Source organism: Triturus cristatus, chromosome 3_2 (genome assembly GCF_964204655.1).
Source record: "Triturus cristatus chromosome 3_2, aTriCri1.1, whole genome shotgun sequence".
In the NCBI taxonomy this organism is placed as follows: Eukaryota; Metazoa; Chordata; class Amphibia; order Caudata; family Salamandridae; genus Triturus; species Triturus cristatus.
This window is the reverse complement of record NC_140584.1, coordinates 818,964,022-818,990,817: the sequence shown is the minus strand read 5'-3', so window position 1 is coordinate 818,990,817 and position 26,796 is coordinate 818,964,022. Positions and strand designations below refer to the sequence as shown.

The 26,796-nt window shown below is 45.4% G+C and overlaps 1 protein-coding gene across 8 annotated transcripts in view; it reads right to left on the bottom strand.

Moving 5' to 3' along the window:
* MPP4 (MAGUK p55 scaffold protein 4) overlaps positions 1-26,796 on the bottom strand; it is a 397,034-nt gene that overhangs the window by 198,716 nt on the left and 171,522 nt on the right. For 7 of the 8 annotated variants that reach the window (XM_085648977.1, XM_085648979.1, XM_085648978.1 and 4 more), the window contains 3 exons: positions 9,084-9,164; positions 8,448-8,579; positions 2,124-2,205 (listed from right to left, as the gene is read on the bottom strand). In XM_085648977.1, the coding sequence (XP_085505103.1) occupies positions 2,124-2,205; positions 8,448-8,579; positions 9,084-9,164 (295 nt within the window). The remainder of the gene's footprint in view (positions 1-2,123; positions 2,206-8,447; positions 8,580-9,083; positions 9,165-26,796) is intronic. The other variant, XM_085648983.1, reaches the window with a different exon arrangement.

The window sequence follows — 26,796 nt, the reverse complement described above, 5'->3', positions numbered from 1 at the left end:
GGGTCAGATTCCCTTATTTAGAGCAGATGCTGGTTACAGCCTTTCACAGACTTTCTGGTAAAATATCGCTATCCTAACTTCCCCTAAGATTTCTCTGAATTTCCTCTAACTTAGAACTATAGAGAGTTTCCCCTTACGGAGGAACATAATTTCTCCATTCTGTTTGAGACAGCTTTAGAATAGTTTGTCTTTGCTCATGTGATTTTGAATTGTTTTTATATATTGACTATTGCATTCATGCTTTGGCTAATAAATTACAATTAATCCTGATGATATGAGTTTGGAAGTATGCAACTCTTTTAATAAATCTTTATGGGTTTGAAATTAAACATTCTCTGTCTTTCTTGTGGAGCCAAATGTGCTTCACGTTATTGAAATGTATCGAATTTGATGTCAGCCTCATTTGGAACTAAAGTTCACCAGGGGCCACTTATTGAACTATAATTTACACCAGAATGTGCACTGAGCAAAGTGTCCTAGCAATGACAAACATTTTATCATCCATAAGTTATACCGATGACCTGTTAATGTGGTTGAAAGACCTGGTGAAAGCGACACCCCTCATTCTAGAAACAATTGAGAGCTCTGGCTCAGTGGCAGCTTTTAACATCCATTGAGACTAATCCAGTTTGTGTTCACCGGTGACGATGACAAAACTGTGCGGCTGGAAGGCTTGCACTGTGTAAAGTGGTGGGGATAACTAGTTGTTTGGTCAGAGTTCAAAGTATGGCATTCTACAGAGGGAAGGGCATCTTCACAAAATTCAACTCACTTTTGTTAAGTTTGGTTTCTGATATTCTAATGTATTATGCAACTGTAAATTATAGCACATGAGCGGCTGGAGGGGGGCAGCTCATATTCGGACCTGTTGGTAGAGGTGATATTACTACAACCCGGGCTGGACTGGGAACTGAAACCGGCCCTGGCAAACTGCTCGGCCGGCCCCCCTGGGGGGCAGGGGGCTGTGCGGCCGAGCTGTTTGCTACGGCCGGTTTCGGCTGATTTTGTTACAGGGGGCTGATATTGACGGTCCCCGGTAACAAAAAAGACCCCCCAGGAGCCTAATACCAGCCCCCACCCTGGTAGCCCACTGGGTAAACGCCCGGTGCCCGCTACGGCCAGTCTGGCCCTGTTAAGAATGCATTGAACCATTTCATAATGTTCTATCTGCTAGAGCCTTGGCCAAAAGATAAAACCAAGTTGGATATTTTCTGTTCATCGAGCCGCCCCTAAAGAACAATGGGGGGAGAGTTATATGAGTCATGATGATAGCAATGGCAGACAGATCTGCCATCAGGTCGCAACTAGTGAGTCTTGTCTCTCCAAAATTACAACTATGACAAAAGCTTAAGATTACAAGGCAGTGATGACTGCCCAAAACTACAAAGATAGCATGCATTCATGTACGTACATATGTATACACATGGTAATTCCACAGCACAAAATTGGTCAATTGCTCTGTGGGGTTAATAGACAACGTATCTATGTTAATCGAGAGAACATCATACATCTAATGGTCCGCCCTGGGAGACAATACTCTAACTGCTGATGGTTCGGTGACCTCCGGAAAGCCAAGAGTGGCCTGGTTCTGCAAGAACTGGATGCATGGGACTTAAAGCTCATTCAGCAGAGGTTGAACTTCAGTTTGAGGGCCTTGAGAGTGCAAATGTCAGTCACCCTGATTCACAGCTGCTTGTGAAAGAAATCCTTTGATTTGAGAAGTAAATGCCAAATGTTCACCTGGAGGATTCGCCTCTAGTTCAAATCTGGCACCAAAATTACCTTTCCGCATTGTAGTTATAGAAGATTTAATTCTGCTGCTGAATTCTACACCAACAAAGAATTCTACAGCAAAGGATTTGGAATTTATGCCACAAAGGAGGGTCTTTATATACAAATCAACATTAAATCAAGCCCCTGTTAACCTGTCTGAGTTGCAAAGCAATATTTGTTGGAGGCAGGGCTATTCCACGACTGGGCTCATCTTAGGCAAGAGTTGTAGCTGTGGAACTTTCATACATGAAAATTGATTAGGCTCCCTTGATGATATATTTGAAAAATTGTCTTTAGTTGCTATCATTTCTCCAAATCTTTTATTGATATTTTTTAAAGTGACTGCTTACCACTTCGATCTGCCAGTCCTCCATTGATCACACGAGCAACTATGATTTCTCCTGTTATTTCGTGGCGTTTTATGGTGGCACCCTAGTTGGTAAAAAAAAAATTCAGCATCAGAATAGTTAAGATACTATATGCCTGTTGTGGCCGACAACGCAAAGCAGCAAAGGTATGTATATTTTTAAGGATAGGTCCAGAAAGTCCAACACAAAGCACCCCATCTGACACATGGTAATGTGTCTTTGGATTGAATGTGCATGTACAGAGATGCTGAAAACACATGGTCCACCTGCCCATTTTTAGATCTCAGCTACTGACAGTTCATAGCTGTCTGTTGCTGAAAAACCTGTTGTTCACAATACCAATACTTACAGTGGACTTTGGGTCAGTCCACTGCTTAGTACTGATTGGCTTTTCGTCAATTTCATTTGCTTGCTTATACAACGGCTTTCCTTCCTCTTCCCCTGGAGCATATCATCTTTGCCACTCTTTTGATTGGATGACTTGAATCCTTTCACAGCTCACATTCAAGGAACTACCTGTTCCTTATTCGTTAGCACTCCATAGGAGAGTATGTGTTTTCTTGCTCTCTTGCCCTCTCCCTTGTGTGCATCAGACCCTTCACAACCTTCCCCATGCTCCGTGTTACCCTCACACCTGCCCACTTGTCCGTTGTGTAATCCAATCCTCCCTGCCCCACTTTCCACTAATAGTCCCATGTTGCTTCTCCGACTCTCCCTGCTTCCTCGATCCAACAACCCAATGCTCCTCTTTTGCTTCTTCTCCATCGCTGCCCGCGACGGTTCGTTTTTACCGTTTTAAGCGTGCCCAGCAACTGAACTTTGCTACCAGTCCGTTCTTTTCTGAAAATATTATTAATGTTTTTTAATTTATGGCTCCAAGATGATCATCTGCAATCATGGAATGGTAACTTAAAAGAAATCGGTAGTCATGCACTTATTTGTTAACATTCTATGCATCATAATGCATATGTGTGCATGCATGATGATGTATGTGTGCATATACATTATTTCACTTTTGGCTGCAGCAGTTAAGCATGAGCAATACGCTTTTGTTTTTAGCTTTTTGCCAATGCTGAACAGTAGGGGCAAAATGTTTTGAGAAAGTCAACCGGTCTGCATTGGCAAAGCCAAATGGAAAGACCTATTGGCGTTGTCAATGCTTGTTCTATATGCTACAACACTTCAGAATGTGCTACCTCTCCCGATCTGTCTTTATTCTCACATGGTGATTGCTTCCATGTGTGCCCCTACTCATTTTTTATTTAGTTACTGAGTAAACTTCCACCACTTTTACAGGAAAGCTTTATTTTAATGTATATTTTATAACCTATTTGCCATAAATAGAAGACTACATTACCCTTCGCTCCCTGGCTGAGTTGTGGCGGTCTTGAGGGCGCAATATGCTTGGCTGGACAGCTGCAGTCCCGCCACGGATATTACGAGTTTCCTCTCCGCCACGGTTTTCATGGCAGTTCTTAATCTATTAAAAACGATGGCAGAGAGGATTCAAAGGGGCCCTACTAGGCCTCCTTGTGCCACAGGGCCATGGGGTGCATGCATGGGGGCACAACATGTGCTCCCATGTGTGCATGCACCCCAGTTCCTGCGCGGCTTGGACTTTACAGTCCATGCTGTGCAGGAGCTGGTTTTGGCGTTTCCATGCGGTGCCCATTTTCTAAGACACAGCCGTGGGAACATTAAAAAAAAGTCTGCCAGACACGAGAAACACTCGTAGTCTGGCAGGCGGCGTGACCACGGGTTCGGCGGTGTGGCGGCGGGGCAGACCTTTAGTGGTTTATTTCAGCATCTTTAGCGACTGCAGCTTTCGTTGTATGCACTAGTCCACACCGAATGGTGGCAGGAGATTATAGCAACAGAGATGCTTCCGTCACACCGTTTCATAGTTCTGAGACATCTTTAGACTCTGCTCTGAGGACATATCCGTGTGCAGATATGCTAGCCCGGCCACTCAGATTTCACAGTGAATAGTGGTAGACACGTTTTGGCGCATTAGGGCCCAGTCATGGGAGCGCATGTACATTATAGCTCACTCCTATTTTATGTTGTTGTACATATTCCTACTATTGTTCGGCAATTTGGCAACTTACTGTTATACCTGCCCATTTTTAACAGATTTCCCACCAAATTCCCGATATGAAAATCTACTGATTTATAATTACGCCCATACACTATATGCAGGGGTGGTGAGGATTTCTCCCATTTTTCTGGAGAATACGTTCACCTTAAACCTACCTTTATTTCCCCTTCTTTTCACGGGTGACTCCCACCTTGTGAAAATTGGTCGGTCTCCAATTATTATTGAGGTATTACTAATTACGGGCTTCATGGCACTGTGTATACCGGTCCCATTGCTTTCAACTTAACCTTGCTTTTATGATGCCTGGGATACTTTGTTTGGTCAATGTTTATGCAATTATTGTAACAGGCAGGCAACGTGCTTGTTATGAACTATCTGTGCATAGGCCTCAGTTCACCAGAGTATCCCATACACTCTCACTGTTCTGTACATTCTGTAGAGCACTATAGGTGACTGTTCTTTGGCCATACTTCCAACCCTCTAGTGAAGGTTATCACATATGTCTATCTTATTGTTCGACCCATATGGACTTATTGTGTATTTGTATACATTCTTTCTATCACTTACAAAGTCATTGTGTTACTACCAAGTGACAAAACATGTACAGGATGGCTAAAACATGCTCCGCCAAAGATCCTGAAAATAAAAGATTGGCATGTATGGACGATGAAGGCTCTGATGTTATGTTTGTATGTGTGCTCACGACTGTAGTTGAAACTTTGGGGATTTCCTTCCCCAACTTGGGGAGTATTTGAGTGGCTGCTCCCTCCCTCTGATGAACACCTGATTAAGGATACTAAAGACTTTTAGAACACTTCAACCTAATTTGGATACTACGCTGACACTACTCTGGTCAAATAATTGTTTATTATTAACAATATGAGACCGGGGAAACCATATCAGCATGACTTATCACTCAGTTATCAACTATACATGTATTATGGAAACACATTATTTTGTCTCCAGCCACCAGCCTGAGGTTTTCTTAAAGAGCACACATTTTGTCCACTACCACTAAGTTTTTGTTTTGACTAGTTTGCGCATTTTCTCCTCAAAAAATAAAATCGACACCAAATACCAGTTTTTCAATTTGTTTAAAGAAAGTCAATGCTATTGAACTAAAGATTTTAGTTATATGTAAATATATAAATTTTGTCCACTTATACCCGTTTATATTTTTGTTAAATACTTCAGTTTGGTCCCCTATGATCAGCTTGCGATGTCATTTCAACAAGTATGCAAACGTACTACACCCCCAAGTGGACTGATTCTAGTCCGCAGGCCAATGAAGAATCACCATCACATGCCAAGAATGCAAACTATAAGCCGAGGTAGTTTCCTTAGGTCAAGGATGCCCACCTGTGACATGGCTGGCAAGAACATTGCAGTGTGTCCGGCATGACCACCATTATGCATGGTCCATCCTTAAGCCAGAGATGATCACTATTAGTCTCAGATGACAACTATCATGCCATGAATGCCTCTGCAAAATATGCCATGGATGCTCGCCATATTACCATCATGCCAGGAAACGCTCACAGTCATGCAAGGAGTAACTAAACTATGCCTCAGATAGTCCTCATTACACTAGGGGTGGGCTCAATACTGCCAAGGACCAGGAGGAAGAAAATTACAAGTATGCCTATAATAGCCCTTGAGCACCTTTATGCCAGGGATGACCACCTTCATTTAATGGGTACCCACCATAAGTCAGAGCCACTGTTATGCCAAAGGTGGCCAGCATGATACAAAGGAGGAACACAATATGCCACAGAGCTTTCTGGTGCTTCTGTCAGAAGTTGAAGAACCGCAGAATGTTGTCCATTCAGAAAGGGTTGGGATCGGAACTCTCTGCCTCCTGAGCTCAGGAGAAGCCTGGCTATCACCACACAGGGACGCAGGCAGACTCAAGAGGCAGCCAGGGGCAGCTGGGAGGAGCAGGCAAGGGCAGGGGCGTAACAAGCAGTAACGTTGACATGTGGACGCACTCTCCCACCTGGATATCCACCTCATCCTCTCATTGTTTGCGCCCCTCTAAAGCTCTGTCAATATTAAGGAAGAAAGCAACACCAGAGGGTGGTGCTAAGGTTATGCCACAGTTCAATCTGAACACAAACACACCCACATACACAAACACACACACACTCACCCACCATGTAAGTAAAGGAAACAACTGAAGGCACTCCACTCTTGCATGCACAGAGTGTGCATTCTGGCCTACTGCATGTCTGCTGTCTGACTAGGAGGTGGGGATGCTGCAAAGCAGTTTTCAAACCTCCTTCTCTGTTAATAGAGTTCTACCCGAAACACCACTGCAAAGTGTAAGCTGTTGAAGTTAAGTGTTAGAGGTATGAACAACAGATGTTTACCTCAATGACCACTAGGCTTGTAGTCTAGAGCTATGGGTCACAGGGAAATGAGCCTCAATCACTGTCAGTAACAGTCTCCCCACAGCCTGGACTGAGGGAACATCCACTTTGCCACGCCCCTTCCATAGTCGGGCCCAACACTCTACCATGAGAGCAATATTCAACAGAACATGGCCCACCTCTTGGGGGAACTCAAGATACAACTTCCCCTAAGCAGCAAAAATGGCAAGTGATTCATAAATTATAAGGGCTAGCCATGGATGAACAGAGGGACCATGCAACAGAGTCATCTGATGCAACAAACCTAGCTATGTGCTAACCGCCTGGCAAATTGTTCAACAATACTGATCAAACATGACATGCACACTCCGGACGAGTAGTTCTCATATTCCACAAACTCCTTCACCTGTGAGATGCTATGGATTAACTCTTGTTTGATTTTAACATAGAACGAAGGCTCTATAATAGATCCAATGGACATTTTCCTTTGTGGACTCTGCTGCCGAGGACATGTCATCCACAGGGCTCATAAGGAGGTGTGTACAGATTCATCTGCCATCAGCCAAGACACTAGGAACAAAGGGCCTTATTTAGAGTTTGATGGATGGGGTACTCAGACAAAATGTGACAGATATGCTATCCGTCATATTATAAGTGCCATCGACTAAAATGCACCTGTAATCTTACATACGAGTCACTTTGCACCGTTGTAACAAGGTATCCCATCCGCATAATTCTACATAAGGCCCAAAGTTCTCCATCTTTCTAAGATGGTTAGAAGCTTTAGTCTCCAGCTCATTGAATCAATGAAAAAGTACTGAGCAGCCAACTCCCTCTCTGCAATTTCAACACAGGTTCTTCCTCCTTCTATAGCCATCGCCCCTGTGTATGCATGCTCTTCTTAGGCTTGAAAATAGTAGAAGAGCAGGAACAAGTGCATAAACCCATACCCAGAGAAAAGGGGGCATTCGAAAGCACTTACTAGATTGTAAAAATACCACCTTGATTAACAGCATGCTGCCTCACTCTAGCGTTTTATGAGGATTTTTTAAAATTGTGACCTCATAAGCAAAAAAGGTCTGGGTATGCAAATTATTACTAGGATCTGAAAAACTTTCCGAGTGTTATTATTTTTATGAAAAAGTAGTACATCTGCCTTTTGTGCTCATCGATGGGATTTGGCAAATGTTGAGTGCGATAATGATAAAGACATTTAATCCTACATTTTTCAATGTTGTGTAAGTTAGAAAAATAAAAAAATCTAACTTTAGAAAAGGGGAAATCTCAATTACACAATGTGTTTTGCTATGGCATGGATCCTCAACATGACCTATAAAAGTGATCTTGACAAGCTTAAACATTCATAGCATAGGAACACGGATAGGAATAAACTTGGGGGGGGGGGCAAGAGACATGGAATGGAGACACAGGCGCTAGGTTGGTAGACGTGGACAAGAAGACACAGTTATCAAGACCAGAAGACAGCGGAGCAGGGTGACATGGATAATAATATAGGGACATACTGGCCTCAAATTAACCTAACCTGGATAGCCCTCAGTGACAAGAGTCCATGGAACTGGCAGACACAGTGGTTTACAAATACCACATAACATCTGAAGACTAGGCCCGTAGATAAAAGACAAGCCTGAACTCTGGAGAAAACGGGATTTCCACAGAGCAAAAAAGGTGACAATGCAGGTTTAAATTGCAATTACAAAATAATTGGAAAGGGGAGAAAAAATTAGATCTGGAGACACGATATCTAGAATATATAAATGGGCAATTGTCTGTGATTACCTCCCATCTAACAAAATTCATGGGTATGCCTTTGCTTCTTACCAGCGGCTGTTGATTCTTCACAAGACAAACAATCCTCATGGCCTCCTCACTCTCGGGGATGTTATCCGGCAGCGGTGGGAGAATTGGCTCAAAATCTTTCTGCGCCACAGCATCGTGGGCGTGAAATAAGGCCTGGGATCAAGAAAAAGGGCATTATGAAACAGAAGCTGGGAGATATGTGTGTCATGACTCTCATGGGGGCTAAGTTGCTACAGACTCACAAGTAGGACCTGTCATGGACACATTTGCCAGAGATGTGTAATGGAATATCAGTTCTCCGTCTATTGTAATGTATTCAGAAAGCTACTCAGAACAATACACGTCCCAGGTAGCTCAAAGGGTCTGTGGTCCAGGTAGGCCTTCACCATCAGTTGGAGCATTGTGCCCTCCCTTTGAGTTCTAGTGGATTGACTCAAACTTTTATCACTCTAATGTCAATAAAATCAATAAAATGAACACCATCAAGATGAATAACAAACATCTGTTTCCAGCCCAAAGAAACCACCTTGTTGACCTACAGTTTTACATATTAGACTGCTGTACTATTTGTGTTGCTAGAACTCCTCCCCCCACGCCGCAGTGTATTCTTGATGTAGTGAAGGATCATCACTCTTATTGTTTATTCCCTAAACTTGCCTTAAAATGCGGAGTTCGTAGCAGTCGTCTCAGTTCTCGTGTCTCTGAAGACTGTGGATATTCACGCAACAGCTCAACCACCTAATGAACAAATTGCATTCAATGTCAATGAAAGTAATAACTGTGTTTTTGGAGACGTCAATAGCACATATGATCAACTGCAGCACCCAATTCCAAAAATGGGAACAGCTGTTGGGCATTATATCTCCTAATATAAAGACATATCCTACATGAACTGGTGATTCCTGTCTCGTTACTAAAAAGGTACTGATTACAACACAATGGCTTGCAGGACAACCGACCGCCTGCCCCCGCCCAGTACTGACATAATTGACACTAAGCACCAAGTGTCTTAGCAAAGGTTTTAACATTATCAAATAATCCTCCAACCCTTCAGCTGCAACAAACAACATTGCCCCCTCGCAGGAACTCTGCGACAACCTTGCAAACTTCTTCCACGACTAGATCGCTAACATCTACAGAAACTTTAAACCCCAGCCCAAGGCCACTGACTTCTTTAAATAACACATTGGCCCCACTACTATCACAGACATCCGACTAGCTGGATGGAGCCAGCTCGCCCAACAGGTCGCCGCCTCCTTTTTGAACTCGGTCCATGCAGGGGCCCAAACCAACCCATGTCCTCATCACATGTTCAACCTAGGTGACGCCATAATCAGCCACCTCCTCATCACCTTGTTCAACATCTCAATTACCTCAGCCACCTTCCCCAAGCACTGTGAAACATGCTGAAGTCAATGTCCTTCTTAAAGAAACAATTGGCAGACCCCAGCAAACTCAACAACTAAACAACTACCGAGTGATCTCTCTGTTCCCATTCCTAGCCAAAGTATCAGGAAAAAGCCATCAACTAACAACCCTCCTCGCAACTGGAATGGAACCTCTTACTTGACTCCTCCCAATTCGGATTCCTCCGCAACCAGAGCACTGAGACAGCCCTGATAGCAGCTACCGATGACATCTGAGCCCTACTTGACCAAGGGGAGACTGCTGCTCTAAACCTCCTAGACATCTCTGCAGCTTTTGATACGGTCTCCCACAGCACACATCACAAGGCTGCACAACATAGGCATCCAAGGAGCAGCTCTCAGATGGAACGCCTCTTTCCTCACCGAAAGAATGCAAAACGTATGCCTTACCCTTTACCTCTGTACCCCTGGAAATCATCTTTGGAGTACCTGAAGGATCCTTGTACAGCCCCACCCTCTTTAAAACTTAAATGACACCTTTGGCTAGCATCATCAAAACCCACGGACTCAATATCCTTTGCTACTCTAGTGACACATAACTCATCCTCTTCAAATACACCACTAACACCAAAACCAACTTCCACAACTGCATGACAGATGCCACCAACTGGATGAAAGACAACTGCCTGAAGCTCAACATGGACAAGACAAAGGTACTGATCTTCGGAAACAAAAGCTCTACGTAGTACGCATCCTAATGGCCTTCAGAACTCGGACCTACTCATACCCTACTGACCAAGCTAGGAACCTATTTTATTAATGTATTTATTTAAAATATTTTATATAGTGCAAACATGATCCCTGGGGGTATCAGAGAGCTTTGCAGCTGAACAAGAAAGAGGAGGCAAGTAGAGCAGTCAAAAAAGTAAATGAGAAGGTATAAGAAGGAGTAACTCTAGACCAACAGATCAGAATACAGTCAAAACTGTCAAATAATACACAAGGGTGAGGGAAATGTGTCATAGCGGGCCTGGAGATAGGAAGCTCTGGGGTAACAGCGCTTTACAGTTGCTCAAGAAAAGAGGACGTCTGAGGAGCCAGCAATAAGGTACAGCAAGTAGCAACTCTAAACCAACAGATCAAAATACAGTCCTAACAGTAAAATAGTAAACAAGCGTGAGGAGAGTGTGTCATAGAGTGCCTGAAAAGCGGGGGATCTAGGGCAGAAATATGTTCATCAATAGCACTTTAACTTCCTTTTTGAAAGATGCCGTCGAGGGGATCAGTCTGATTTCAGGGGGCAGGGAATTCCAGAGTCTTGGGGTGATACCAGAGAAAGCTTGATTGTAAGTTTTCTTCTTATGGAATTTCTATGGCATCAGCAGTAAGGTGCTGGTACTTCTAGATGACCTGGAGCCACCAGATATCTTGGGTTTTTGGGCAAGGTATATTGGGGTGTTGAAGTGTAAGGCTTTATGGGTCATGCAGGCAATTTTTAGTTGTATCCTTGCTTCATATGGGGGCCAGTTTAGGGACTTCAGATCAGGCGTGATATGGTTGTTTCTTTTAGAACCAGTGATAATCCTTGCAGCATAGTAAAGAGAGGCACTTAGTTGAGCCATTTTCGATCTAGGAAGGCCGCAGAGGGTTGCGCTTCCATAATCTAATTTAGAAATCACTAGAGTTTGCACAGCAGACTTGAAGTCATTGGAGGGTGGGGGGTGGGTGTGGGGGAGGGAGGAAAGGTTTTATTTTCCTTAAGATGCTCATTTGGAAGTTTGCTCCTTAGGTGAGAGCACTGATGTGCTTCTGCATGTTAAAACTCTCATATAGAATTATACCCAGCGAGCTCCTGGAGTCAATGATGTGTGATATGCAATTAAGAGCTGTTAGTTGATTTATCCATTCTTCGATAGCTAGTGACTGTTTGGGTGGGGAGATTAAGAGGAATTCCATTTTAACCCCTTCGGTGCTCATGACGGAACGGTTCCGTCATGAGCCACGGTTGAGCTGTGCTCATGACGGAACCGTTCCGTCATGACCACGCCCGCGCAAGATTCCGTCAGCACAGCGGCGGAATCTGCGCAGCATGGAAGGGGTTAAGAGCTTTTAATTTAAGGTGATCGAGGATCAGCCAATTTTAGGTTTTCTGAAGAGATGTGTTGAGGCACCTGATGTCATCAGGGGGGGAGACTTTCTGGTACAGTTGGGTGTCATCGGCATACATGTGATAATGTATGCTGGATAGTTTAAAAATGTCAGTTAAAGGCTCTAGGAACAGTCCCCTGAACTGCCTCTAGAGCTGGGCAAACAAATGGCATCACGTACCTGATCCTCGATTGTGTCGGTGCATCTGGGCTGGTACCTGGCGCTGAGGAGGGGAGTTTTCAGACGCAACACCGAGACCACGCAGCGTGAACTTTGCTTTAGAGGCCCGGGGATACAGCTGGGGGCGGTGCGGTGGGCCTACCATGACTGGTGCGCCGCGGATCCACTGAAGCTGAGCCTGGGACCTCTGTAAACAATCACGGACTGTACCCGGGGTTGCGGTGAAGAAGAGCAAGACGCCGCGAAGAGCGCAAAAAGAAATCTCTGCTCTCGTGGCCTAGTTGTACTGCAGGGGACGGAGCAGACGGCCTCCTGCGGCGAACACATCAAGGCTCCGCCGCAGATGTACCCTGTGACACCTGTTGACATTGGCTAACCACTGCTTGAGCTGAAGGGAGAAAGCAGCAGACGCGCCGTGGGAGGGGTGTGGGGAGATCTTCACTATTGCAGCCTAGAGATACTGCGGGTGAGTCTCGGTGACGGGCCCATTGCAGTACCGCTGGGGGCTGCCCCAAGGCACTAGCGATTATTAATCCACCGCTGCTGGAGGAATCCTATGATACTGTCTGTTAGCTGATTAGGCTGCAGTGGGTGTCCTCAGAGTGGAACTCGGACATCTGGGAAAGTTCTTTGAAAACAGAGATCTCCGAACTTATCTGGAGCCCCCCGCCTTACTTTTGAGTTTGCAGACAACTGCTGGGAACGCCGGGTGCCCTTGCTGCCTTACTGGAGTTTGGCGGGAGGCCAGCGGAACTGAGAGGTCGGCCTACATTCGCAATTACATTCACGACCCCCATTGCTTCACGGACATGGGCAAACATGATGCGAAACAGTCAAAGCTGTCCTTTGAAAATAAAAGGTTGACAAGGCAAACGGACTCTGGGACAGAGGGATAGGGAGACCACCCCGCTGCAACCACTACAGATGATCAGGGAGAGGATCTACGCGTACTCTTGCTGGAGATGAGGTCAAGCTTCAAGACCATAGACACCAAGCTTGATGTTCTCACCTCCCAACTGGATCAGGTCAGGAAACGTGTGGATACGCATGAAAACAGGCTAGATCAGCTTGAGACTTTTTGAAAACACACGGGGCCCCTGAATCTAAGGATAACCCTATCAAGGAATTAAGCTATATTGGAAAAAGAATGGTTGCACCGGGTGAAGTGCTGTTTTACATTAGTATGAGAATGGCATAGCTCTGGACTGATATCTATATAATATAACACACAAAATTAATTGATTGTAATCTTTTTTATTATTATTATTTTTTTTAAAATATATTTTTCTCCTTTTTATATTAGTCTTTTTATAATTTTATCTCACTTATCTTATCTATGAATAATTGATTATTCGTACAGATTCAATTCAAACAATTTTTTTTTTGATACATGAATAAATTGCCATTACAATTTGTGTTACACTGATTTGATCACAATATTATACAGAGATGACAATTATAGCAACAACTTGTATTTTTCACATATGTTATAATCAAAACCACAATTTATAATAAAATCAAACTAATGTGAATAAAACACTGGCATTGATATAAGGAATACCACCAACGCGTTTCGGCAAATGCCTTCTTCAGGATTTTCTTTTACCAGTGAATGCTCTTTAGCTAAAAGTAGGTATTGCTTCAATGTTTCCACCATTATTTCAGGGTACATGGATAAGTCCAGCGTGTTTATTTATTTAAGGACGCTTTGCGTACCTTCTGTTGAAATATAATTGTCTTGTTGTAGATATCACCAACATGTAGTATCTCTAGATATATCTTTTCTCACTTGCACAGGACCATGTCGATTATACATCCATTATTCTTAACCATGACCCCCAAATATATTGAATAAAAACAAGCATTGAAAATGCAATAGGTCTCGCCTTTCATTAAGTTAAAGCCATTTGCTTTGCTAATGGTATTGTATAGCAAATCAAATGGCTTTAACTTAATGAAAGGCGAGACCAATTGCATTTTTAATGCTTGTTTTTTTAGAGTTTTATATAGCGCGAACTAGACCCGAGACATCGGGTATCAGAGCACCAGTTTTGTTACAGATGGACACATTCATTTTTGTTAGGCACGGAGAGATTAACTGATTTGCCCAGAATCACAGGATGTTGAGCGTGGTTGCCGAGACTCGAACCCAGTTCCCTAGCTTCAAGGTCTACTGCTCTAGCCGAAAGGCAACATCCTCTCCCCATTACTTTGAGACAGACCTAGATCATGGCACACATGCATGACCAAAAATCCGACTAGGGATTCCGGGCACTCTGTGCAAGGGATGCACACCCGTCACCTTGCAGGGGACTTTTCCATCTATACATGAGCAAAACTCTGTGTTGAGCAATGACCTGCATGGCAGGAGCTACAGGTACCTTCATATGTACCTGTTATGAGCTGTGTCTTGCTTGTTATATGATCGAATTTATGGTCTTTGTTTTTCTCATTGTATTAATTTCACCTTGCTTGGCAGTTATTCGGCCTAATAAAAACATCAGGGCTCAGTGTTCAAACGGGACAGGCGAGATCAGAAATCAGGTCCCAGGCAGCCTTCAAGGCACAGGGTCAAACCGCCTTTCAAAGGCCAACTTACTACTACGGCGCTCCGTGTGATCTTGCTCAAGCATCGTTCTCTTTCTGCGGCCCACTCACAAACTGCAGTGGGGAATTAATAACAGATTGTATAGTATCTAGGTCACCACGCTCTAAATATACTGCCTGGCATCTTGCAAAGCAGCTACTGTAAATAAAGGGCACTGACTGTGCGCATTCTCCACATAGTAATAATCGCTTGTTTTCGCATGGAATGTCTACCACAGTTTTACCGTAGCACGGTGTAACAGCTGGTTACCATTTACGGACTCAGTATATTGACCTCATAATGGTGAAAGCCTGAGTAGGCCCTGTGGTGACCCAAGCGTGTTTCTTGCAAGTCATAAAGATCTCAGCAACAACCACTGAACTCGCTAAGCTGCCTTACCAGCTCATGGTGTGCAGTACATTAAAGTGCCAGCCCTTGCGAGGTTTATCACCTGACTGTCTGTAAGCACGTGCTAGAACTGATGCTCAGACCAACTGAGCTAACTCATGCATGCAGTGTCGAAGACATATTACAGCTTCTTAGTAAAAAAACGAATCACCAGGAAATATTACACCAGTTTTCCACGCATTTGTGAAATAAAGTGCTGGCTTTTGCCAGAGGCCACAGTAGGTCGATTCTGCTGGTTAGCGCGCTAATTGTGGAATAACTGAGTACTAGCAACAGTACAAAATGTCAACCGCTGTGTGAACCTGGGCGAATCTCGAACTCCCTGTCCTCCAGCGCCTCAGAGCGTCATTCTTGCCGCTAGCAAGTCCAACACGATACAACTCATTGCTTTAATAGACTTTAAAATCCATCACAAACATTTATTATTCATGGCCCTTTTATCTGCAGACAAACGAGCTCCTTGTCAACACCTTCAACTGGCTGCAATAGCGACCTATCACTGAAGCCAGCTGCAAGTGTTGACAATGTTTTCAGTTGGCATCAGTTCTTAAAATTGCGCGAGGTGTTGCCTTTGGTGGGAACTGGCGATGACTTTTAACGAGGCATTTTATTTTTTTGGGGGAGTTTTCTATAGCGCGAACTCGACCCGAAGGTATCAGAGCGCTTTACTCTAGCACCAGTTGCGTCACACAAGGACACATTCATTAGGTCCGAGCCAGCTGGCTCGGAGAGACATTTTGAATGTGAGTTTTCAAAGTGCTGCTGGCTGGCCTAGCGCTTCCGTTCACGCGCGCAGCCAGCCGCCAGCAGCACTTTGAAAATTCGTGCGTCATCGCGATCACTTTCGCTTTCAGAGCGATCGCGATGACGCACGCTTTCATGCTTGTTAGGTCGAGGACCGCCGGTCTGCCGAAGGCAGAACCGGAAGTCGGAGATTTAATGACTTGGAGAAGAGGGGCTTGAACCCGCCCCTCTTCTCCCCTGTTCTCCATTGGCTGGCCTCTTGAATGCTGGCCAGCCATTGGAGAAGAGGTCCCGTCACTCCGATCAGGCCCCGTCCTTTTCGGATCGGGGGGCGTGTTTTTTGCAGAAAGTCTAATTATCTCCTCCAGCTAATGGCAAGAGGAGATAACAGCAAAACACGCCCCCGAATCCGAAAAGGACCCTGCGTTTCTCCGAGGCATTTCTGCTCTGCCTCGGAGAAAGGCAGTGGTGTCTTCCGGTGCCCTCGGCTTGTAAACAGACTCCGTGTCACTTTCTCTTGCTCGGACATCACAGGGACTCCCCCGCTGCGGGCTCTGCTAATAGACTCCTTCCTGCTCTGTATCCACTTCTGCAAGCCCCTCCACAAAAGGTAGGCCATGTGAGGGGGTAAAACATCTGGTCACACATGGATGCTTGTCAATTGCTAAAGGAACATGCAATTCGGTAGCCTGTGATTGATACGTTTAATTTCGGATAGTTCCAATGGAGCAATCGAATAGGTGCCCTGAGGGAGACTCGAGGGAAGACTCGAGGGTCCGCATCAATGTGTTCATGAGCACATCTGCAATGTCAGAAAGAGAAAAAAAATCCACGCATCGGCTCTCCTCGCTATCAAAGAGACCCCCGCCCGCCCGCCATCCCTCCCTTCCACCATCATAGCGTCTGAAAATGGAGTCATGAGGCCAGAGCGTGGGTTACAACTGAGAGGTGCACCCCTTTCGGAGAGATAAACGCAGCTGCCTTTGTCTGACACAATTGGGACACGTTGATCGCCCCCGTCGTCTGCCACCCTATTGTTTGCCAAATGGAGGCATTGGGGTCGCAGGTTGAGTGGCTCGTGGTACCGGAGAGACCCTACTACCAACCCAGAAACCAACCTTGTGTGTGTAACATCTGACTGTGGTGGCGTTAAAGGGGTGCTGAACGGGGACGCCCGGCCCCGCCCCTTTCCCTACGCCGTCCCCTGTGTGCAGAACTGCTGCATCGCTAGCAAATGGTGTGTGTTTAAGCAAAGTCATATACAGATCATTCTATTGGGGGGGCATACTTATCATCTGGTTGTACCAGAATATTAGGTGTCTTATCTTAACTGAGACACATTTACTGCACATCGACTCCCTGTCCACCTTTGTGTGTGCAAGGTTGAGACCCTGAGAGAAGATGTCATGTTTCATATCCCGTAAGATGTCGTGTGTGTGTGCGCGTGCGTGTATACAAGTGGCATGTACCAGCATCCCGCCCCTTTAGACATGTCTCGTATATCGAAGGCGGGGATGGGTGTTTGGGAACAGGGTATCACTTGTACTGATCGTTACAGGTGCAGCTGCGGCGCAGAAAGGGTTATGGAATTCTGCTGCTTTGTCATGCTATATGTATGCATTATGTAGTGTGCGTGCCTCCTATACCCACAATATGGCCATGTTGGAATCTCCCTCCCTACTTCTATCTGCCCTGCACGATGGTCAACACGTGATCTCCCGTGGTTCTATAGTCACTTCCCGTATCTGCCAAGATTGACAGCGCCTAGAACCTGGCTCGGTGTCGCTCCTAGGCGCCATAAAAAGAATGGGACGTTTGCACTGCTTTCTAGCAGCACATGATTACACATTTCATGCACAATTCCTTTTTTTCGCTTTTATCTTAGAAGAAGAAATGTAAAAGAGTTTTGTTAAATACAATGATTTCCATGTTCTTATACATGTCCCTGGAACATCCCTCATGAGACACTTGAATGCTCTTCCTGTTGTATATATTGGCATGGGCTATTGGTATATTCAATTCTGCTTTGTCCCGAATGACCCCTTGTGTATTCATCTTCCCTCGCGTACACGCAGGATGCCTCCTCTGTGTATGTACTGTGCTGCATCAAAGCGCTATGAAGATGCAGGAAGGCAACATGTGACGCTATAGGAACCAATTAAGTCTCTCGAAAAAGTCATTGTGGTATGGGCGCGTGTACCCCTCCTCCACGGGGTTGCCCTTCGAAGTAGAGGGGTAAATCGCATTGCAGATGACCACCGACACTCCCTTGAGGTCGCCACTAACCCCCATTTTAAAAGCAGGATGGCCGCCTCTCTGCCTTCTGTGTGGCCGGGGGATGGGAGGCTGACAGTGCGGGCCATCTGCTGCTCTATTAGCCGCGTACTCCGGAATCTGCCCTCCCAAACCCTTCCTCCGCTTGCATATACAGACCTATATACGTAGGTCTCCATGCACAGACGTAGGCCCTTGCATTCACCGTGGTGCCAGACAGCGCACTATACATGGCTTACCTGTAGAGAGCGCAGGAGTTACCACCACAGCCTGGTGAGCATGCCATGTGACGGACTCTACCCCAGCCCTACCAGCCAGCAGCCTGTCACAGAATCTCCAGCGCTCCAATGGTGGACAATGTCCGGATTTCCAGCCGGACATAGAACTGGCTGCGCCTCAATCGTTCCTTCTTTCAGGGGGCAGCAAGCTGTATCGAAACCTACACACTCCCTCGAACGTTGCACGTGACTGACTTCCTCCCAAAGCTACCACCTTGCAGAGGCACGATTATCCAGAACCTGGCACGTCTTCACAGTGCATTTTTGACTCATACTTGCATAAAACATACAACTTAGTGCATCGAATACTTAACATCCAGGATGATGCCAGGTACAGACAGATCTGATTAACCGGAAGGTGTTGTGTGACTGTGCTCGCGCCCAGGGAGGAGGGAGTGTTTGGTGGGGGGGCGATGTTTGTGTGTGTGTGTTTGTGTCTCCAATCTGTATTATGTCGCTTTTATGTTTTTTCAAGCTCTTCGAGCCAGCGGGGTGCGGAGACGCCGGCATCCTACGGGCCCTGAAATGATAGCTATAGAATAATGTAATGAGCAATGCCAATAGCTCTAACTGTAACAATGCCGAGACCGTTGCATTGTAAATGCTTGTTTTTTGTTGGGCGTGGGGAGATTAAGTGATTTGTCCAGAAACACAGGAAGTTCAGTGTCCGAGACCCGGTTTCCAGCTTCCATGTCGACCGCTCTAGCCATTAGGCCACATCCTGTCATTATTATGATCCCTCGTCAGAGGCTGACCCAAGAGAACAGACAGAATAGGGAGAAAAGACATAGAGAAAACTGTGACAGATGAAGAAAGCAGGAGACATTTAACCTACAATACTGACAAAGAACCAGGAAGTCCAAAGTGATCGTAGAGAGAGACAAAGACAAATCAATCAGACTGAGAAATCAATCAGACTGAGAAACACTCCTATTTATTCAATGTAATCACGAATAAATATTTTACCTATTTAAATGAGCAGGTTTAACGTTCCATCAACAGTGTTTGATATTTCCCGTACACCGTGAAGCTTTGCCTCTGAGAAGGTCATACGATTTGCTACTGCAGTGTTTTCACAGAGAAGGATTCGTTTCTAGAGATTTGGTTAGCACGCGACTCAATTTAGAATCAAGACCACTGAAGAAGGGCCAACTCAGGCCCGAAATGCATTGGGCAATTTTTGAAAAATTTGGAATGAAATTCTGGATTTGTCACAGTTCTTGAAGAAATTTATGTTCATGGAAAGAAATGAATGATTTTATGTTATAAAATATTTTTTCAGTTATTTAAAAAGGACATTTCCATGTGATGTCAATAGCGCATACATTCTTTATGTTTCTTTTTGCATAAAGTTTTGAATGTATTGTTAAAAATTGAGCATTAAGGGTGAAATAAATTTGGTGGTAACCTACCACAGCAACAGTGCGCAGAGGTTGAATCCAAGAGGTTCAAGGTATGTTAAAGAGAGACAAAGAGCCACGAGGTGGCCCCAAGACTAGCCAGCCCTGATAATCGGTAGCACTGGCGGAGAGTTTTTTTTTCTTTTTACAAATTAAGTTCTGTAAGGAGGCTGAAGAAGAGGCGCATCTTCGCATTTCCCATAAACCAGGTGAATTCTTGTGGATAATGGCAAGTAAAGCGAAACTACTGAAATTAACCTTGATGTTAATAACACGACAGGCCCGTGCTGAGATTCCAGTATGATGAGAGTGCACCGATAATATGCTACACTGGCGTGCCCTGTGCCACACTGCCCTCTACTGTTCTTTTACACCCGTCTCCCAGCGTCAGCAACCCGACCAGGGCCCAGGTTGGGGCTCAGTGGTCCGACCACGAGGCGAGGGATACCGAGACATCTTCCACCGATATCTGTCAGGAAAGCAACAACATACTCAGACAAGAGACAAGCACAATGAAGAAAACGCAGAATGATACACTTGAGAAAAAAGGGAGAAAAAACGCATATTTGAGTATACACAGACTAAAACAAACTAACAACGAGGTATACAATTAGAAAGGTAGCCAAACATGTATAAGTATACAGCGACACACAAACATAAACAGAGACAAACAGAAGCACATGCTAGACAAAAATAGGCGCACGTGAAGCGCACACATGTTGACATGACACACGTGGGTACGCAGAAAGAAGCGCACCCATGTCAGCTGACAGAAACTCAGATAAAAGTATGACACACACCCTGTGTTCATAGGTATACACTCAGCACTGTGTGTGACGCAGGCACCACGAGCACCGGCGTGCACGCGGGGAAGTGTTTATATCCGGCAGGCAGGTTCAGACAAGCCGCGTGCGCGAGCACTCACAATAGACACAATATTCCACAGCGGTCCCTCGCCTGTGGCTGCAGGGATCAGGCCTGCAGATCTGCCCAAAATGCCTCTGGCTACAGATGGAAACAGGCCTGAAAACGTCCTAAGTGAAAGTGAAAGCGTGCCAGCCCTACGCGGGGACAGGAGATGTGCACGTCTACGGAGTGCACATCTCCTGTCCGTACGCGTGCACATCTCCTGTCCCCCTTCACCCACCAAACCGACAACAATAGGTCTCGCCAAGGCGAGCAACGCATGCGCTGCGTCGCTAGGCGAGACCTAATGACTAATTCAGATGCTGGAGTAGAAAGTTTGTCTGGATATTCCTGATAAGGTGTGGGATGCACAAAAAACAGAGGCAAACCCTCGCCCACCAACCTAAGAGGCATGCTTCACATCGGGCTACTCCGCCGTCATAAAAATCCAAGTTAACTCTGCTCACAAACCATGTTATTGAACCTATAAAGAATAATTTTTACCCGCGGCTTCTTAGCTCCACAGTTGGCAGCATATTCGCTTGACTATTTTTCCACCCATCAACATGTCCCTTTAAAGAGACAGTCAGTTTCAGATTCCTCGTCACTGATCAATGTGTGCATGTTTACTTTAGATTACCAACATCATACTGTCCGTTTCTTACTGCAAGGCACTCATTCACTTCCCTCATCCACAAGAACGAATGAAGCTGTTACAAAATTAAAGTGTTATGCGAGTTTAAAACTTCGTTTTGTGAAGACTCTAACCTTGGTGGTTACAAAAGTAGCGTGTGCATCATAGGCAAGGCTGTTTTTTTGTCTGGTGCATATGTTCTGATAAACAGCTTGCAATCTGAATAAAACAGTGGTTTGCGAAAGGCTCAGCTGACACTTCTGCCCCTTCGGAATGCGAGCAATAAATTCAAGCCATTTGTCAGGATATAAACACGGGGCATGGGAACAGATGACTGGCTGAGTTTGATGGGGGCAGGTAAGTAGTGGTGGTAATCATGACATGTTGGCTCGGGTTGTAGTCTGTAAACTCTGGGAAAGAAAATCCCAGCCTTGCATTTGATGCGCACTCTGCTCTTGTTATCCCTGAGTTTATCCTCGTTCCACTAAACAAATAATAGCAAGTGTCTTCTCGTGATAACCCAGACATATTTAATAGTGCTGTAGGTACGTGGCATCGGTGCACAGGGCCATCAAGGGCTCCTGGAACCCTGAGTATTGCTTTATTTTACTAGGCATACACCAGGCAGGGGCGCTCCAGTTTTCCTGACGGCACAAGGTTAATTGTTTCTAGGCCAATCCCTTTCTTTCACCTCTCGACCTTTTAGTGATATTTCATTATTATTGCTCTTTACTATTTACTTATCTAACTTTGCTTGGACCTTATTTATTCTCCGTTTTATCTTGTTGTGCTTTGTTAGTTCCTGTATTCCCCTAACTGCCCTGGTGGAGTTACGAATTGAGTTTGGATGCAGCCTATGCAAGGGTGAGGCTAACAGTGCTCCAGGAAGCATTTGACTTCTGCCCTCGGATTAGAAGACCTATGTACAGGGGCTTAGAAGCCCATAAGCGTCCATCAAGCACCCCTAGAGATAACTGTCCAGAATAGCTCCTAACGCACTCATAGGTAATGCGAATAATGAGGTCTAGAACATGCACATACACACAACAGGGACACCATCCTGGTGCCCAGTGTACTACAAAGAGGACCTGTAAAATGTGGTTATGTCCCAGTCTTACTTTTTAAATTGCACCGCTGTTCAACTGTTGCTGTCTGCCAGCCACAGATTCTTTGGCTCAGTCTGTCGAAGGGGGCCCCGGAGGCTTCAAGTAGTGATTGCTCACACTTTCTGTCTCAGCCTGACTTGGCAGGAGTCTTCATCGAAGTCTGTGCCTGCTCCCCCACTGAGCGTAGGGTAGGAGGCTCAGATCCACACACAGACCTAAGATATCACTGCAAAAAGACTTACAGCATCAATGGCCATAGAACAACCACATACATACTGTGAAAGAACAGCACACAGTGGCACAGATAGACAGAGCACTTGGTAGGCCGGCGTCTGATATGCATCCGATTAGACTGACAGTTTTGCCAGTCACTGTCTTTGTTAGAACAGATTCACAATTGCTTTATTAACCTTCCTGCTTTCTCAAATTTGCTTAAAAATGCACCATTTGTCCACTCTTTTTTCAAAATTTTCTTGTGGGTGGGAGAACGTCCCAAAGCCCCCGTGGGTTGTTCAGGCTCGCTCGCTATGCTCTCGGCAGTGCAGCACAACAATTCTTTTACGGGGGACAGACCTGTCAAATCCCTAGCGAATATGCTAAAACAAACGCACACAGTCACTTACATATCTGAGATAGCGGGTGATGATTCCACTGTAGTCAGTGGGCATGAGGGGGTCATGGACCGCTTTACTAAATTCTATACTAAATTGTGCACCGCCACTCATCATACGGTACCGGAGGAGCTACAATCATTCCTTGACTCTATTGAATTACTGTGGCTTCGGAGGGCACACAGAGAATACCTGGATGAGCCCTTTACATCCAATGATATCCTGCAGGTAATTAGCAGTCTGCCACTGGACAAGACCCCGGGATCGGACGGCTTGACGACCGCCTTTTATAAAGCATATGCTGACTTACTAGTACCCCAGGGTCTTTTAGTCTTCGAGGAGGCTCAGACTTCTGGAATACTCCCTCCGACTATGAAAAAGGCAATAATTTAGACTATACCAAAACCTGGTAAACCAAGCCATGAGATAAGATTCTTACAGGCCGCTTTCCCTGATTAACATTGATGCTAAGATCTATGCCAAATTGCTCGCGAACTGACTGCTGCCTCTGATCGCGAGGCCTGACCAATCTGGCTTCATCCCGGGCAGGTACACTTCCTATAATCTCCGCACTTTTTTTTACGATGCTGCATTATTTAAATCCCATGGTTAAGGCGCTTGTGGCATTTCTTGACGCGACTAAGGCGTTTGACGAGCTGGAGTGGCCCTACCTTTTCGCTATTCTAGGGAGAATGGGCATCAGTCTGCCCTTTATAACACTGATAAAACTGCTTTATACAGCTCCCTCAGCCAGACTGCGCATGAATGGACTTTTATCGGACCATTTTTCTATATCCTGCAGGACTCGTCAGTGCTGCCCCCTTTCCCCTCTCCTCTTTGCCATTGCAATGCAGCCAATAGCAGCTAGGTTATGCCAACATCACGCGGCAAGGGGATTGGGTTTTAGTACTAGAGGGCTTCTTATTTCTTTATACGCAGACGATATGACATTGTACATTACGGACCCCGAGATTAATCTAAGCCGCTTGCTTAGGGAGCTTACCAAGTTCGGCGGGCTCTCTGGTATATTTATAAATTGGAACAAGTCTACTTTATTTCTGCTTACAGAAGCCACCAAGCCTTTTGACCCGGATCACCTGCTGAAATGGCAGGATGGCCCGGTAAAATATTTGGGCATTTGGCTAAGCCGAGATTAACAGGAAACTTCGAACTTAAACTATGGGCGTGCGATCTCCTGGTTGCAGGAAAGGACAAAGGTGTGGTCCCGGCTACCGTAATCCCTAGCTGGAAGAATAGCCATTGCTAAAATGGTCGTCTTGCTTAAATTTTTATAATTATTTGTCATCAGCCCATTTCCACTCACCCAGGCCCTTTTTCACACTATATGCGCGCGGTTGATCACTAGGCCGAGAAGCAAGCGCTCGTCTCCTGGGAGCTGCTCACACTCCCCCTCGCGTAGGGAGGATTGGGAGCACCAGATATTCTGCTTTATGCGTTCTGTGCGCAAGCTCACTTTTTACATTATTGGTTACATCCTAATCCATTTCAGCCTCATGTAGCTTTGGAAGCGGACGTCGCAGCACTAGTTCCCCTTCAAGTGGCTATCTGCCAGCCATACCTCAGATCCCGGGACGGAATAGATACTGTTGAGACCCTTCGGTGGGCCTGGGACAGGCTGCGCACCAGAGCTAGCTTGAAGATCTTATATGCCCCGTCCATCCCTCTTGCACAGAACCCAATGATTCTGGCATTGGCAGACAGTGGAAATGTTGCTGTGGTGAAATCCATGGGATTTGAGACCTTTGCTGACCTCTACCCTGGCGATGCTTTCTGCGCCCAGCCGGGACCCACTGCTGAGGGCGCGAGGAACTTCTCTGAGCTGTTTCTATATTACAAGGTGAGAGCGACATGTAGAAAACTCCACACAACCTTTCCGAGTCCCCCACTCCACTACCCGCACTCGAGCAGATGATTACTAACGCATCTTCTCGTAGACTGATCACACGATTATATAATTCCATGCAAACCACAGCACCATTAACAGTGCCTAGGGCTCAAAACAGTTGGAATCTAGATCTAGATAACCAGATAACGGACGACATTTGGGCCTTCTGTTGCGGCCAACTCCTAATGCTCTCACCAAACTACAAGCTGAGGCTGATACATTTTGAATATTTACATAGGTTCTATAGAACCCCATCCCAATTGCATCGTATGGGGATCAGACCCGATGAGAGTTGCTGGAGATGTGGCTATGCTCCCACTACTTTCCTGCACGTCCTGGCACTGCCCACCTATAGCAGCCTTCTGGGTAGTTGTATTTAGCAAAACACAGGAGATTCTGGGGACCTCAAGCGAGCCTCATCCGCTCATAGGACTATTGGGCTATGTCAAAAACACTAAGCCAGAGAATCTTAAATTACACGCCATACTGCTCTTGCTTGCCAAACGATGAGTAGCTATACATTGGGGTGATAGTCGTGCTCCCACGAGCAAGGCGTGGATACAAGATGTCCCTTTTAGCCACACTCAACTGACTACTTCCTGGGAGCTAATGCCAATGGCCTCTCGATCCAAAAATATATGGGATCCCTTCCTGGACTGGCTGAAAGCACAACAAGATGGTAACGCCCCCTCCCCAATTCCTGCAGACACTTAAGGGGTACACTAGCTGGGACTGTATAGGCGTGGATGGAGTGTCAGGTCGATCCATTGGAAGGTTATGTTGTCCTGATGGTGATGAACTGCCTGTCAATGAGACTCTGCACGAAAATATATATTGTGCCGAACTGCTGCGCTGAATCTGGGAACCAGTTCTTATCAAAGGTTGCAATCTGACACTGAATGACAGTATATTGCTTCCTGACTGTTTTGTTATGTTTTCGCGTTTACGCATTCAAACTGTATTTTCACCTGACCATTTTTGATTGTACTATAACTTGGAACGTGACCTGTTGCTTTTCTTGTTTGAAAATGCCAATAAACACATTTAAAAAAAAGGCTCCATGAACAAGTTGAAGAGAATGGGTGAGAGCAAGGACCCTTGTGGTACCCCTAGAGTGACCCGTGAGGGATTGGACAGGGACTGGTTCACCTTGAATCTTTGAGTTCTATTGTAGCGAAATGAGGCACACCAACTTAGGACGCGACCTGAAAGCCCAATCCTGTCTTCCAATAGGTCGATTAGGCTGTCGTGTTAACCGTATCAAAAGCAGACAATAGGTCGAGGAGGATCAAAAGGCAGGATTTGTTCTGATCCAGCATTTTGAGTGCTTCGTCCACAATGTGAGTAAGAGCACCTAACGGAAGCTAGTTCGGATCTGGTCTAACAGTTGGAATTGATCTATGTGGTTACAAAGTTGGATGTGGACACATTTCTCGAGGAGCTTCGCCAGAGTCAGAATGTTGGAAATTGGATGGAAGATGTGTAGGCCAGTGTGAACTGCAGTAGGTTTTCTTTAGAATATGGGTAACCTGCAAAGTCTTTAGGCAATCAGGAATAGAGCCTTGAAGTAGTGAGGCATTGCCTATCTTGGTCCAAAGTGGGAGCATGGATGATTTGCTATAACTGAAGAAATTTGATGGCAGAGGGTCACTGAAGTGTTCTGAGTGTCTCAGTACTGCAAGAGTTTTGAGAATGGTGCTTTCATCCAAAGTTTTGAATAAGCTCCAAGAAGCATTGTTTTTAGGCATCATTCTGGACAACAAGCTAACCATGATGACTCGGGTCAGCTCTGTCCCCTCCTCCTACTTCTTCATCCTCATC